General features: G+C 31.9%; 1 protein-coding gene across 4 annotated transcripts in view; it reads right to left on the bottom strand.

Moving 5' to 3' along the window:
* The window catches only part of LOC119076225 (nephrin), a 173,624-nt gene that overhangs the window by 13,569 nt on the left and 142,423 nt on the right, over positions 1-17,632 (bottom strand). For all 4 annotated transcript variants that reach the window (XM_037182881.1, XM_037182882.1, XM_037182883.1 and 1 more), the window contains exon 15: positions 13,718-13,799. In XM_037182881.1, coding sequence (XP_037038776.1) covers positions 13,718-13,799 — 82 coding nt within the window. The remainder of the gene's footprint in view (positions 1-13,717; positions 13,800-17,632) is intronic.

Raw genomic sequence — 17,632 nt, 5'->3', positions numbered from 1 at the left:
TTTTCCAGCAGCTTTTGTAAGAGTGAAAACGAAGAAGAAAACAGAGATGATGTGCAGGAGGTTCGCTTTTTTTTAATAGTACTCCAAAATGAATTTTCTATTACTATATGCCAAAGAGACTTTAGCACTTAAAAAGCTTTAATTAAACGTACGCTATATGCATTAATTGGGCCATTTGAAATAATTTTAGTTAAACTAAAAATTTAATGGGCGCTCATTTTTATTAATGAATGCACCTTCACTTTGCTCGAATTTTCATGCTAAACGCATTCATTTTCATGGTGCCCGTTGAGCATTTACACGAAAATTACTCACTGATATTAATTCGCTTTTTCGTTTTATGGATGCATGGATTCGAAACGACGTTATTAGCGCATGGAATGGAATTGTATTAAATGTAGCCAACAAATATTATGCACTTTATGGTACATCTTTTATTGGTTGTAATTGTCGAAATGGGAATGTTGTGCGAAGATGCTTAACAGATTTGTTTCTGTCTGCATTAATTGAATGAAGACGGTACACAAGTTGTGAGGTGAATCACGAAAATGGACCGGGTGAATTATACAACTCTATTTTTTCAGATCTTTTCTCCGTCTGAAAAATTACAGTTTTCAATTCATTCGATTGAGTTTGGTATAGCAAAAAATAAAGAAAAATAAAATAAAATACAAAAGTACCGAGTAAATCGAAAAAGCTCCGGGGCAAATAAAGGAAAACGTTTACAAAGCAATGTCCGAGAGAAATATAATTGTAACAGAAATTTGTATCGTGCTTCGTTATAATACAAAGAATTTCTACGTATTTTGGTTGTTAAAAAAAGACAGGTATCTGTTTGGCAAAAACATGGAGCAACATTTAACTGGATTGTGTGGTTCGAATTTTAACTGGTAATTGCTAATTAACAGAAAAGTAGAGATTATATTATATTTACCCGATAATTTTCATTAATTGGGCTATACGATATTATGAAAATTCAATTTAATTGATGCAGTACAACAGTATATGAAAATCCTTTGAAATGTTATGAGTAAACATTCCATTTCCTAGATTTATTGTATACACAGACTAACTCATTTATGTTCGAAACTTTAAAGCATTCGATACACTAGAAAATTTGTAATTTATGAAGATTCATACCTGTCATAACTGCCGAGAAATCATGATAATGTGAATTACTTGTTACGCTAAATTTATTAGTAAACCTTTTAGATTGAAACTCTGCTCTTGACGACCGGCTCCTCGTTTCCACGAAAAGTAATAGAGACTAAATAATATTTAAATCGACGTAAAACTTGAAAATTATACGTCGACTCACCACACAGAATGTACAGGAAGTCGACTTATAAATGAAAAGTTTTACGTCAACTTATAAAATTCTAAATAAAAACTACACCCTAATAAATAGCATATCTGGCAGCGCAACATAAGGGGTACACTTTTTCGTTTCAGCTTCAGTTCTGTCGTTTCCTCTAATTGACATTAGTGTGTAGTGTTGACGCCTGTTCTCATTATGCTCGCATAAAGATATATATGAAAACAACGAAACGACCAGCTGAAGCAAAATGTGTAACCTTAATGATAAGTTAAGCTTTAACACTCATAGTCTCTCGCTTATCGAAATACCAGCATTTGTGAAGCGAATCAACACTTCAAAAATACATTTTTTGAATGTTAAATGAATGAAGAACGCGAACACTGCTATAAAGTCAAACTTTATGTGGGTAAAAGTTAAAAAAAAAAAATCTCTAAATTTTCGGTATTTTGATATTTTTTGCATACTATCTAACAAAAATACGTTTAAATTGTAAAAGGCGAGTTCATGGTGGAAGAAAAGTTAAGATAAATGTAAATGCTGACGTGGGACATAACAAAACAATAATTTAATTATTTGAATTTTGTCTTGTTCAACCCACTTACCTCCTCCCAACCAACCGGTATATTATGATTTTTTTTAAATACTACGTGTAATATTTTCAGACACTTTTCTGCATTTTAAAAATTGACAGAGTTAGACAATGAATGGCTAGACAACATTATGTCGGGAAAAATTATTTTTTTTAGATAAATTTTATAACGAAATGTGATGCGCTTAAATTCAAATGAAAAATGTTTCATGGGAGACAAAAATGGGGCATACGAAGTGGTTGTAATAAATTCAACCAAAAAAAGAGAGGGAAAACATAGAACAAAGACGAACGAGATTTTACAATTATTATCTTATTTATGTTCATCTTTCTGTTGTTGCATGTAACGAATGTATTATGCTACATAGGAGGAAGTATCCCAATGTCGTTGAATGAACAACAACAATAATAATAACAAAAAAACAAAAGTTTCATTGTCAACTTGACTAAATAATTTTCCTAAATAAAAAAAAAATAATGGAAAAATGGGTTCCGTTCCCCGTGTGTTTCATTTCGTTTCAAAGAGTTTAATCTAAATTTAAAGTACATCAAATCAAATTATATACAAAATATTGTAGACATGAAATGTAAAGATAAAGAGTGAAGAAAGGCATTTTCTCGTTTAGAAAATAATGTACAATATCTCCCGAATATGACGATGGTGTGTCAGTATTTTATGGATGAAATGAATAAAAAAAAAATTCTGTGTTAGGCTCACATAATACATAAATAATATATATATAGAAGGCATATAGATATATTTTATATAAACGAGCTTAAAATTATCATATTTCAAATGGATGTGATGAATTTTAATAATGTATCGTTTTATGCAGTATACATAAGTGGCACAAGGAAAAAGAGATTTTCCCTTCGAGGAAAAAAAAAAGTTTCACAAAAATATATTATGTTTGCTTTATTACACACGCCAAAAAATATTGAAAAAATAAAAAAAAGCCGTAAAGGTTAAGGAAGGCTTTTAAAGTATATATCCCCACGAATTTGACAATACCTATTCGCAAATATAACACAAAATTGATTTAAATTTTTGGGCGAAGAAAAAAAAATCAACTTTTTGACGTTACACGTAAATGGATACGCAAATAATTGTATTTTGCATTTTTGCGTACGATCACATAATAAATAAGAGTTTAAGTCAAATACATATATAACGATCTTTATGGGGACGGATTTTTTTCTTTTTGTTCACACAAATTACGATAATGTTTAATGTTGCGCACATCACGTTTTCATTACAATCTCATTTCGTATGCATTAAAGGAGTATATTTTAGAATGATATTTTTAGCCATAAATTTGGAACCAGAATTGACTGGCAAAATATCAGTACACTGTACAGCGAGCTGTACAGTCGATACAATGTACAATTCCAGTTCAAACTCACTTTTAAATTATGAAACATTTGGTGCAGATGGTAAGTTAAAGGGTGATAATTGAGGTATATTACCTAGGCTCGGCTTATAAAGTGTGTCACGTAAAATTAAGCATTTGTTCGTTAACAGTCTTGTTTTAAAGTTCTCGTTGGAAAGCTAGCGATAAAAACTCATTAAGAAAAACATTTTCAGTATGACAGTAATTTGATGTCGGCTTTTCACGGTAATTTAACATTGACCCCTTTCTTAAACTTTGAATTACCTTGAAATTCACATCCTCTGATATTTAAAAAAATATCTTAATCTGTGAATCTCTAACTTTCTAACGACACCACATTAACAATCTTATTTGTGAAGGTAATTTTCGTAGTATTTAAAAGGAAAATCTGACACCAGCCGTTAATATATCCTGTGTAGGAAAGACCACGTCTGACAGTATGGCGTTTTGAGTATCCGATGTGTGCGATTTCATTTCATGTATGTTCAAAGTTGCCTGAAATGGTTAATTGTTTCCCAAGCGAATAAAATAGGAAATTCCAACAAGAGCTAAGGTCAAATTTCCTATTTTCTCCCCTTAAGTGAACACATAATATTTCATCCATGTGTGGCATTGGTTTTATCCACGAAACAAACATAACAATTTGTTTCACGGTAGAAACAAGAGTTGAGCAAAAAAAATCTCAGTTGAATTGTCATCAGTGGCGTCAACAAAATGACATTTTCTCCGACCACCTATACAAATAAAACAGGTGAATCTGTTCCCTCAACGTCCTCGTCAATTTTGTTGTTCGAGGTCTCAGTAAATGAAAACAAATTGTAACCGAACGTAAGATTTTTAGAATTAAAGTTACACTTCAACAGGGCACACAAAATATCATTTTTGATATTTTAAATAGAAAACATCTTCGCATTTACTTATTCTTCTTACAACAGAAAATATCGTACAACTCATTCAGAAAACGTTTCTATATAGCTCAACTCAACTCATGAAATAAAAGCTCCAAGTCGGTCAAAAGCTACTTGAAAAAGCAAGATATTTGAATGAATATTTCATTTTATGTTACATACCAGCGCTATATTCAACAGTTTTACTTGTTCTCGATACTACCTTACTACGTACAACCTTTACTTCACTTTAACTACCAACTTTGCTTTCAAAACTTCTACTTAAGTTGGGTAACAGTCCAACGCAGTGTGTATAATTTTTCGGCATGTACATTTCTTAGGAATTATGCCAGAAAAACAGTACCTCATCAATGTTGGAATTGGGTATCAAAACGAAAATTATATGTGCGAATCACCATTCACATTTTCCTTCATTTCTCCAACCAATTTCCATTAAAATATACTTTCAATTATAAAATCGCTTTTCAATATTCTTTAATGCTGGCATTTTCGTTAATCTTTTATTTGGTTTATATTACCGTAGGTACCGGTACTTAAACTCTAACTATTCAAATTCCAATTTATCCAATATGATGCTCAGCTCAAAAATTACTTACAAAAATCGAACGATGAAAATTTTCTTCATCATTCTGATATTTCTTTTTCTACCATTTTAATAAGATAAAATACGATTTTATAATCACAAAGTTTTCCCATTTCTAATTATTTAGAAGGTCAATTTACATTAAGTTATTTGCCATTGACGCGGTCCCCACGGTGACAATAACAAACCAGTGCTGGTATTATATATAGAGAGAAGTGTATGTTTTATGTGCTATATACCTCTATACCTATACGATCTTCGATTAATTTATATCTGTAGAAATGTTCTGTGATTATGTACACGGTGGAGTACGTTTCGATTTCTCAGCAGTATGCATGCATATAATACTGTGAGGGCTATGAGGTATACGTTAATGTACATACAAAGCGAAAAAAGGAATGAAAAAAGTTTGCAAAATTAGGGGAGAAATCTGATTTTGTAAAAAAAAAACAGAGCAAGGTAACACGAGAGAAGTAAAAAAAAGGAAAACTCGAATAAACGATGTTTAAGGATATCGAAAAGTTTTCTCGGACTTTTTTCTCCGTCTTCTTTCCTCAACATAATGTGAATGACGATAATAAAATCCATCACCGACTCACCGTTTTTAAAATTTGCAAAATTCAACTGACTGCCTTTTCCATTCCAACCAAATATTTTCTGACGGAAAATAGGGGGAGTCAAGAAATTTATATCAAATAATTGATGATTTGTTATTGAATGGTTACTTTGTTGTTTAAAGCTGAATGGCGTCTTAGAATGGGGCTTAGGAAGAATGCCACTTTGTTTGTTACGTTAATCAGAAAACATTCTTCATATTATAACAGAATAATACAATAAAAAGGAAGCAAAGGTTGTTCTCTTTTAATAAGAAAAAAAAACATCTGTCTCTTTGTAAGATGTGAATCCATAATGATGTGTAACTATGGAAAATCGATTCCGGTGACGAGGTATTGCGTTTACGACCTAGGTGAATAAAACATGCTCAAATTGTTTTTTACGATAATTCGAAACGACGTTCGCTTTGGAAAACAAGAATGACTGGTTTAATGTTGGAAAGAGTTGTCAAAGCGAATAAAATCATTCGTTGTGGAGACAGAACGCTGTGCTCTGAATAACGTCATCTTATATGGCAAAGAATATAAATAAACTAATGAAGTAAAAGATTTTCCATCAATGTTTTGAAAACTAAACACTTAGATCAAAAGAAGTAACAGACTCGAAAATTACACCGATGATATTCTCTGATACCTGATTGAGAATTGTTAATTTGTGATATAAGTAAACCACATCATTAACTATTTTACTCAAACATCAGTCGATTGAGTGACGGTCAATAGATTAAGAGATAAGTGGGGCCTTCAACATAACTATTCAAAGTTTCCTAAACAACTTTAAAACACAAAACGATTTAATTAACCCGAATTTAATCATCTTGAATTATACGTGGGTCGATCTATTCTTTGAAATGTCTTAATTGAATAGTTAATCAATCGAAAATAAACTTGAGATACCTTTTCAATTATTTCTATGAAAACTTGCTTGGCTCTGTAACTAAATACACCTTTCGTACATCAATTGATTTTGCTTCTGTTAATTTAACGATTAAAAGTAGAAAATATCGCATTACATCGAATCCGAGAGTATCAAGTTACTGTTCTAATAGATCACAAAAATAAGCTACTCACTCTAAAAGGTTCGAATTTTACGGTTTTTTTTCTGTGTCAGAAATATGCGTCACAACCGTCACACCACTACAAAAAAGCTCGATTTCAAATCATGCATCCAACATTTGTTTATAATAAAAATATTCCAATTATTACTGCCCTTTCCAACCTATTGAGTGAAGTACGTGATTGTGTGTAATTTCATAACGAAAAAATGGAAGCCCTTGATGCAATATATACATGTGCAGTGTATACATTGGACACTGTATCATGTTAAACAAGGAATCCAATCAATAATTAATATGGTCAATAATGCTCTTATCTGTTTCAATAAAAGCGAAATATTATGACTTTCCCGTCTCATAAACTGCCTGCATTTTAATTTGTTTAATTTACAGTTTTTACAACCGAAATTGAATTTATGGCATCATTACTTTTTCGTTCCAATTTTCGAAAATGTTCAATTTAATTAAATATGAAGCGCAATTGTCTGGTTGTAAAGGTACAGGGCACATAATATGGGAGGTGTGATTGTATGTTAACTGTTTTCAACAGTATAGTATTGAAAATAGAAATCGGTACAAATAATTTCATTCACTTGGCGATAGATACGATCAGAATTTTTCATTAATTATAACTACAGAATCCTGGTGCATACGTTATGCATATATAGTTATATGAGATGCCAATTTTAACACAAAATTTAGTTTCAACCCTTGAATACAAGTGAGTAGAAGTGGTTATTGGAGAGCATACAACGTGAAACATGCATTCATGAGAAGAAAAAAAAAATGCTTGTTGAAATGGCAAAATTGTTTAGAGCTACACACATGAATGTATTAAGCTAAAATATATTTTGCAATTATATTTAAAATAAGCCATGATGTTTACGTACTAGTTATTTATATATTTTATGTAAATTTTCATTATTTTGCCATATTATCCTGCATAAAATTACAGATAGAACACATTGCACAATAGCAGCCACACAGCCACCGAAAATCCTGAAATTTATTTCAAAATAAATATATAGTGGGATCAAAAAAGGGTTCATTATTATTTACCATAAAATGTAACTCCCACGTTTTAGATATTTCCGTTAATTTATACCTAATTTAGTGAAACATATTTTTGCATAATTTTATGTTTCATTTGAATTATTGGGGAGCGAAGTTTACCTTTTGTTTATTTTATATATATTTTGTGTGGAATTTAGATTAGAGTCGATAAGACATTTATTGTCAAAGAATTTGTCTATTTCGTGTAAATCACATCCCCTCCATAATGAAATGTGTGTATGTATACATTGCGGTAATATTGAAATGATGCCAGAAGGGAGATAAATTGTAGGCTGTTGAATGTATTTTTTTTACTTGTTCGATACAATTAACGTAATTAAATATGAACAAAATACTGCCATGAAATTTCGAATAGGTACTTAAAATTGTATTCTGATCGTCGTCGTCTTACATTGTTTAGGCCTGTGTAACATTCAAGCGAACCATGAAATTTTAATGGCTTCTGACGTAATTTTGCTTGCGACGGCATTAAAATGCTTGCACGGAATTTAATTCCGAAGCTACTCAACTCAAACATTGGTCTAAAATTGCTATTAAAGCCGTACTTCTTTCGGATCGTTTATTAAAGGCAATTTTTTGTTTCCCTCGTAGGAACAGTAACAGGCATAGTAAGATACGAGAAAATTACTAACAAGCGAGGGGTGACGCACTTCCATTTAATCCATTAAATCCATTAAATCCCTTGAATCCATTTAATCCATTTAATCTAAAAAATTTTTTTAATTTTACCGAAATAATTAGGCTACCTACCTAAAAAATTTGTAAAGTAATTGCGAAAAATAGATTTGCACGATCCCCAGCTCGTTTAAGTACTCGTGAGGTATAGGAAAAGTTTTTTGTTAAAAATGGTATTAAATTTATTTAATCCATTTAATCCATTTAATCCACTTTACACTCGACTTTACACCAAAAACTCCTAAAAGTGGATTTTTTCGCTTTTCAACATTGTAGTATAAGTTGTAGTACGTGGTTCGATCAAAATCAACAATTTTTAAGACTTTTACATTATTTGGTAAAATGTACTTTTTTCCTATTTAATCCATTTAATCCAATTTTTATTCCATTTAATCCATTAAATCCATTTAATCCATTTAATACCATTTAATCTAGAAGTGAGTCACCCCTCGCTAACAAGTCAGAGCGAAAATGGAACGCTCTATAGCTAGTTCCAATTACGCTAAACAGAACAGTGAGACCAACGCGGTTCGCTAATTTCACGTTATACGTGTTTTTTTACGATGATCTAATGATCTAATTGATCTTGTTGCCGAAAGGTTTTTGTTTTTATTTCTTTGTTTTCCTGACTATTGTCTGACTTTAGATTTTGTAATCTCTTTTTCCTTTCATTTTTGACTTAAGTCTTTGATTGACTGTGATGTACGGAATGTAATTCCTTTGTTTTTGTTTTTGTAATTTTTTTTTACTTTGCTTGGCACTTTTGCTTTTGACTATCGTTAACTGTTGATTTGTACCGTCTGTCTGCATTAGATCGACGTTAAAAGAGCTGATAAATAAATAAATAAATAAAGTCGGCACATCACACCAATTTACATGTTCTAACAACATTACAGGACATATTCCCTCTGATCCTACATCCAATTATAAAGTCTCAATTTACAAGCGACTGCAACCAAATAGAAGAACTAGGATGTAGCATTTCAAACAGTAAAACAGTTAATGATATTTGAACCAAAACATAGACACTACTGGACTGGTTTGAACATGATAATGTCATCAATTTATTTGTACTACCGACATTAGGGTAGCTCTATGAAATTGGTGCCCGTGCGAAAAACAATTCTTTGGATAAAGTAAAAAATGTTCACAGGAAATAAATTTTGGGTGATGCTGACCAGAAAAAACCAAATTTTTCCACCATTTCGAACGGTTTCGGCAACTGCTTAATCAGCCTTGCGTTTTAACTGACTCTCGATTATTTCTTGACACTATCATGTTTCAAAAGAAGACGAGCATGATTAATTTGAAAGATGAGAGCGTCAATAATCAAATATAAATCATTGAGAGCCGGCTAAAACATAAGGCTGAGCTCCGGAGTTGCCAAAACAGTTCGAAATTATGGAAAAATTCGGTCTTTGGACGTTCGCAGCTTTTGGAAATTTTTGGCAATTCTTTGGAAATTTTGGAAAAAATTTCCAAAAAAAATTCCAAAAATAGGCCCTGATGCTGACAGGAGAAGGTTATATTTGGACTACAATTGCTAAAAGTTTCCTATGTGCAGAATAAGCACCAGCTGAATATCACCAGCTGGTGTACAAACAAAAACACTTTGTATTGTAAACAATTCAAAGACAACCTACACACAGTGCATTTCTACGTTAACGTCATCTACGCGCACATAATACGTACGAATGAAGAATGTGTTTTGATTGTTTATCATACAATAAATGTGTGTTAGTAGATCAGCTGGTGATAGTCAGCTGGTGCTCATTCTGCACATAAGAAACTTTTAACAATTGTATTAAAAAAAGTTGCTCAACAACATATATAAATGGATCAACCTCTTCAACTTCATGTAAAAAGATCATTTTCCACAATTCTCGTTTTTTTGTCTCGTCGTTTTTCCTTCATAAATTTCACCGATTTCAAATCTTTTCCAGTCAACATAATTCTCCAACATATTTGCTGAGCGGACCACCCTAAACGACACTAAACTATAAATCATAAGCTTACCGAATTTCAAATAACATTCTGAATAGTTTCGTTTATTCAAATATCAAAGCCAGATAAGGCATCCACATTTAAATTTACCAATCCTTTAATCAAAAGCTGTCACAATGTAGCTTTTTTACAGATGACATGAATTATTCTTGTGAATTTCTATGGTTGAACGCAAACAGAGTGATCAAATCGGTATTTTGTTTATAGAGAATTTATCGTTGTTGTTTCCATTGATTACAAAAAAAAAAAATGTAATTGAATATTCATGAAAGGGATGATGTGTGAAAAGATAATTATAAATTCAGTTTTAGTTCGCTATTTATTACAAATAGCACGAAATCGAAACCAGAAAATCATTTTATTTGTGATGCAATGCAAAAGCTGTTTTGATTGTGCAAATATAAAATATTTATTACGTGTTTCCACCTACCTAGAACCCGTGTTCGCAGAAACGCGTGGTTTCATAATTGAAGCATCAGTCGATTCCTACCTATTACGCGTCTTCGTATTTTTTTTTCTCATATAGAGAAAGTAATAGTATATTACGTCAGTGGTTCCAAATTTTTATTTTGACGAGCGGAGACGTTATCTGCAGAAATTTGTATTATGACGAGTACTGAACCGACATACTGTGCTACGTGATAAAACAATGTAAATGCGTATTTCGTATGATTGAAGCGCCATTCGCAAAATGAATTCATTACCCAGAAAATTCGACAGTCGATACAAATTCCGGACAATATTAATATAATATCAATGAATCCAGATTTAATTTTTTGATGGGGGTTTACCGACTTGGGAAATGGTGTCACACAACTACAAGATAATGCCACATAAAAAAGAAATGTCTATCAATGGAAAACTTGAGGTAATGCTGTCACACCATTTTATAGTAATCGTTGACACCTCGTCTTCAGGTTTTGGCTTAAAATTGTATTTTGTGCAGTTCAGACTGAATCATTGAATGCATTTCTATTCTCAGAATCCTCACTCAATTTAAAATGGGACGGTTATATCATCAGTTATCAACAGTGTCGGAGGTAATAAATGGTTCAATTTTAGTGGTATCTTATTGCAGAATGTATGTTAAAATCAATGAAATTAGAGAATTGAAGATCTCACTTAGCTGTAACAGACTCAATAAATACACTGGCCACTGGTGATGGTCTGCCATCTGACATTATTTAACAGTCTTAACAAATGACACCGAGACAGAGTGCCAAAACGTCAATGGTTTGTAACTGCAGCGTAGGAAAAATTACATAGAAGCATAAAATTATCATTTATTTTCCGGTCAACATTGCTATCGTTGTCTTAATCATATAATTTCAACAAGCCAATTAACTGAATATAAACGATTTCGGAGAACGGATTTTCTTTTTTTATTAAAGCCAATTATTTTAATCGCTAAACGAACTCGATTACTAATTCGAAACATATTTTGAATAAACAACAAAAAAAAAGAAAGAAATTTGCCCATCTCATTCTAATTATCGTGGAAGTCAACAATAATATTATCTTCCTTTGCGTGTTCTAATCGAAATATACCGAAAAATTCTTCCTATCAATTGAATTTTTCTGTTGTTTGCCAAAGAGCTGAATCATAAAAGGGAAAATCCATTTAATTAAATTCATATCCTCTTTTTGATTGTGTTCAGATATGAGCATATTATTAAGAGGGTTGCGTTTTTTTTCGGGTGAAACATTCAAGAGCATTTTCGAAAGCTTAATACTTAAATGGAAGATAATTAAGGATAACACTTTAGTGTCTGTGCCGTAGGCTTGTGAAATTTTCTTCATCTTCATTTTTAATTAAAAGCAGCATACAATATGATTTAAAAGCTTTGCGCCGGCCAGCCAATCTTGTTCCATATTTATGTGTACATTAAAATATAATAAAAAAATAGAATCCCTTTGTATGATTTGATGAGGACCATTGTGGCTGGCCATCTATTGTCTGTCACTCTATGTGTTCCTATTGTATATTATACATGGATTGCGGAAGAGAAATAATGCAGTTGACGAGAAGTGTACTCCCGTCCCAACTACACCATGTGTATTATATTCCCTATTGTACGTGGACCCATCGACCGACGTTGTCGTTATTGTTGTTGTTGCTGCTGTTGTTGCGTTTATCATATTATATGAATTCTATTCGTTTATCGTCGTTCCAATGTACAGAATATTATTTAACTTCCGCATGTATAGCTCATCCGTTTCATACACTATCCAAGGCTAGGTTTTATTGACGAAAATAATACTTTTTTGATACAAATCGAAACAATGTGAAAGAGCTTTCTTCGGATACTACGTGTTTGAACGTTTAGAGTGTGTGTGGGTATATATAGGGTCATCCCAGATATATTTGTTTTCATTTGAACGGAATATATTTTAAATCCTACCCCGCTTAAGCATTAAAGATTAAATTTTTAATTTTCGGGGTTTATATTGTTCGGCAAAATGTTTGTTGCCGAAAAATATGACCAGCATATACATATAGTTGCGAAAAAAAACTTTTATTTTTATTTTTGGCTTAACCCATTCGCGATAATAAATCTACGATGTTGAAGCTTTTGTAATTTTCCACATGTAAAATATATTTGGTTTTCTGCAAAACCTTTTGTTAATATTAAATGTGGATTGGGTTTTGTGCGAAACAGAGAAAGGGTTTGTTTGTGAAATACCGCAGGACATGTGTAACCGAAAATAATACATTTATGAAATCTGGCAACCCAGAAAAAAAGCCAAACATAAGAAAAATTTTCACCTGAATTCTTTGCCAAAAACTATGGGATTTATGAGGTCAAATATAAATCATACGCTGTAATGAATAAAAGATTCCAGTAAAATTTATTGCAAATTCAAATGAAAGCTTCAGCTAGACTTTTATCAGAAAAAATTATGTAGATTGTAGAATTCGGGTGAGAGGGAGAAAAAAAGGCGATGAAAAGATTATTCTATTTAAAATCCAGATTTACGTTCTAAATGAATTCTAGTTCATAGTTTTTGTCAGATGTGACAAGGCGACGATTTTAATATAATTTTTTTTCTGTGTTAAAGTACTCTAAAAAATGAAGCTCTGGAATTACAATGAGGTATATATAAACCGGTATAGACTATATCATTTTAATTTTCGCCAGTCATCTATTAAATTGTGCGAAGCCCGTACCTATATTTTACCAACTGTTAGGAGAGTTTTGTGTATTTATTAAAAAAAAAACGATGAATAAATCGAAAGAACTTTTTTTTACGTTTAATTTGCATTTAAGTTATAAAACGATTCCTTATTGTTTAAAAACAATCGTTTCGTTTCGTTGAACTAATGTTTTAGTTAACATAAAGTTTATGAAAGAATCGAAAGAAACAGAAGGAAAAAATGCAATTAAAAATCATTCATTTGAGTTTTGTTTAAGCCAATCAAGACATTCCAATTATTATTTCCATTTCTACCAGTTATTCAATTTAATTTCGAAACATGACTGTGCGCTTAATTATATTTTACTCACCAGCCAAAACGATCTGAAACATACACGGGTGTTTTTGAAGTCCAACTTCATTTTGACCCCAGCAGGAAAGTGTTCCATAATCCTGAAATTAGAAAAACAAATTAAAATAAGTCGAAAACTTGGAACATTTTCATTGACAGTTTCTTTGACGTTGGTATGTTTGTTACAGCTAACAAGAAAGCTTTTTCGAACATATCATTTGATTCACTTGATTAATACTTTTTATCTAAGAAAAATGATTACGGCGACGATGTGGCAATTCGTTGGATTTCTTCAAACAACACTCATTGGAAGATATATTCAGTACAAGGGAAGAATGGAGCTATGTGAAGACGAATCTACCTTCATTGCCTTCATTTCGGGGCAAAATTATTATTATTTTGATGATAATTTTGGACTCGAAGTTTTTTTCGAAAATGTACGACCATCGTTTGGTGTTAAAATGTGTTAGCTTTCAGCAAAAATTTTAATGTTTGTGGTGATGTAACCTCAGTCCGAGAAAACTCAGTATTTCACGGAAATTGACACATATTTATAATTATAATTGAACGAAACTCAATCCAAAAACAAAATTTAACTCAGCTCAGAATCTGAACCTCAGAGAAGTGAAATATGTTTCGAGTTAATTTGTAACCCGCAACATTCAAATCTGCTTTATAAATGACATATTACAGATGAGCTTAATACAAAATTTCGGTCAATGCACGGAAAATGGCAGCATTAGCATTAACGCATATTTTACTCACAGTTACCCGCGGAAATGATTCATTATTTGTGGATATTTGCGGTCATTAGCTCTATCAAACCAAAGCTTACGCAGTTGCTTAGACATTTTTATTTTAAAAATCGGTTTGATATTCATTGTCTTCAGCGCAGCCTATATTCTTCAAAAACTATAATTTCGTTGTTTTAGGCACTTTTTTTCATTATAGGAAAATTCGACTTTTCCTCAGATAAATAAAATGCAAACGAAAACTGTCCAGTTTGAAAAATTGTCAACACTAGTTATGTGAGTGAATGATGGTACAGGTAGATTTCACTACACGAATTTGACTCGAATCTGCCTTTTTACTAGTAAAATCTGATTATTGAAACAGGAAAACTGAAAAATTAAATTTCTCGTCACCATGTTATATTCGGGCCATTGAAACAACCAGAGTTCAACATATCGACACATTTAAAAGTATATGAATAAAAGATGAGAAACTTCCTTGATTGTGCTTGTTGAAAGTTTTGAAACACCGAAAAACTGTCATCGTATTGTTTTGGTCTCCGCAGTCTTCCAACTAGTTCTAAGTTATTAATGAAAATTAAATAATGACTCATGGTAGAGTAGTATCCACCCCTTTCAAATATCATAAATTTTCAATTACCTTCTCCCAAGTTTTAATACACACAACTAGTTTGGGAAAACTCACGATTTATCGTCTTACGAGTTGAAAATATTTCATGACACCGTTAAAAACCCCATGTGCAATATAAAGAAAATTCTGTGCAAATAGTTTTGCGCCGAAATGAAAGATAACAGTTGAAAAAGTAGAAGAAAATGAAGAAAAAAATAAGTTTTACTATCATCCCGCTTAATTAATTACTTGACAGTCTTAAGTAACTTTCAGTTATTACACTTATGTCATTCCGAAAATATTTTAATAGTTTATGTCGCCTGTGCGATATGACACAGAGCGAATTAAATTTTGTGAGCAATTTGTCCTTTGAGCGTAAAAGGAACCAAAATTTGTGGCTATGGGGAGTTCATTAACTGTTAAACGAGGAAAAACAGTGCAGTGTGGATGAAGTATGGAATATATAATTGGGGCTAAATGATATTTTAAACGTGCTGTGAACTAAAATTTATGCTACGGTGACATTATTGCCTCTTATGATATACGAAATAAAAGTTTGTTTTTTTCGTGCTAGTTTCAGTTTTCTCAAACTCTTGCCTTCGTGGTCGCAAGTATGGTGTAACGATATACTGAGTATCTGTTCTGCTAAAAGTTAAAAAATGCATTCAGGTAGGAATGCATGGAAGTTGCCATTCGAGGAAACATACATAGAATACGTGTGCACATACACGCCACACATACATTAATGTTTAGAATATTATTTTTTATCTTATCTGTAAGACACACTCTGTTGAATTTAATTTTGTAAAAGAACATAAAATTACAAAGTTGAAAAGCTTTAAAGTCAGCGTGGATTGAGTATTGTTGTATATACATAACAAATGTATCTACCTTACAGGTAGGTACATTCTTATAAGTTAGTACGGAAAGTAAGAGTTTGTGAAGTTTTTGTCCTCTTAAATAACGGTTATCTATACCATAAGTGAGCAAACATTATTCTGCGGGATGTTCTGTTTTTCTCAATGTTTTAGTTTTAAATAAAAAAAATTAAAAACCCTCTACTAGGCGCTAACTATAATAGCGATAATAGTGATGTGGTTAATTTGAATCACAGTCGGTCTTGCAAAGACGATGGCTATAATTTATGAGAAAGAAATATCTCCTAGGGACATCGTCCTGGGGAGATTACATAGGGAAACTGTTATTTTGATAGTATTTCTGGAATGTCTTGTAGCAACTACATTACTGAGTCTAAATGAGTGAGTATTGCGACAAACTGTTTCCTCTCACATGCTATGCTAAGTGTTATTCAAAAACTATTGAGATTTGTCGAGGATTTACTGTTCATTTCCATTGGCTTCTCTTCCAAGTTAAATAATAGAATTTTGCAAAATTACGAAGATGAAAAGCTTTAAATTCAGCATATATCAAGTATTGATGTTCTTTGCAACACTAGAGTATACATGCTGAACATAAATGAAAACTAAGAGTGTGTAAAGTTTTCGTTATCTTATAAATTACGGTTTATCTATACCAGCAGTGAACAAACAATGTTCTACGAGATGTGTTATACCCCTGTACCATATACATACACATGTTCGTTCATTCATGTATTTTAAATAATTATTTCGTCCCATAAATGCACGTTATATTCGGGGCATACCAGTACACAAAGTACAAACCGGCATAATTGAATTAATTAAAATTGACGATAATTACAGCACATCGAGAAATATCTGATGTGACATTTTGTGTTCCTAAATGAATATTGAATATGATAACGCGCAACGTAATTATTTTCCAACACCCAGTGTACCAAAATTTTGTGGATAAATTGAATAGTGCGTTAAAGCGATAATTTAATTTAATTTTTAACTAACCCGACGAAATCAAATTAAAAAATTAAATTAAAATTAAAATAACTCCATTCTACTAACTGAGTTTGTTACTGGTAAAAATGCGATTAAGAGGTTTTGTCACCAAGCACCCTCGTCAGGGACTGAATCGTTCATTTTTTTTGTACTACAAAATCTCCTTGATCTCTAAAATTACCACAGCGAATTAAACTTGTCCAGATATTATTCAATATATCGTAAAATGAACCATTTACCATGAGAGTTCCAATTTTTCTTTTGTACTCTTTCAATTCTGTGCCAGTTTTTCACTAATTCACTTAATGCCCACACAGCACAGTGTTTCAAAAGTCCGAAAAAACGGAGTGAGAAGAATCTCAGGGAAAAGTCAACCGTTTTTCGTGATTCTTTTTTTGTTGTGTAAGGAATAGATGGGAGTTCAAGATAGGGTACAAAGAAGTTCGATACCCCCCACGTCACGGCGCCGGCACTTGCCCAAAGTCAAAAAATATTTCGATAATACGAAAAACGTCCCCATTTGTTAGTCAGATTTTTAAGCAGGTCATGTTAAACAGTTTAGTGTCAATCGAAAGGATTGTTCTCCCCTTTAATAAAGGGCAAACGTATCACCACTTCACACAATAAATACAATTAATAACACTTAAAAAACAAAATAAAATTAGACGAATTTTTGAAAGACGAATTTAATTGAAGTAGCA

This window comes from Bradysia coprophila, unplaced genomic scaffold, assembly GCF_014529535.1.
Source record: "Bradysia coprophila strain Holo2 unplaced genomic scaffold, BU_Bcop_v1 contig_232, whole genome shotgun sequence".
In the NCBI taxonomy this organism is placed as follows: Eukaryota; Metazoa; Arthropoda; class Insecta; order Diptera; family Sciaridae; genus Bradysia; species Bradysia coprophila.
Note: the sequence above shows the minus strand (reverse complement) of the source record. Positions and strands in the feature narration are given on the sequence as shown.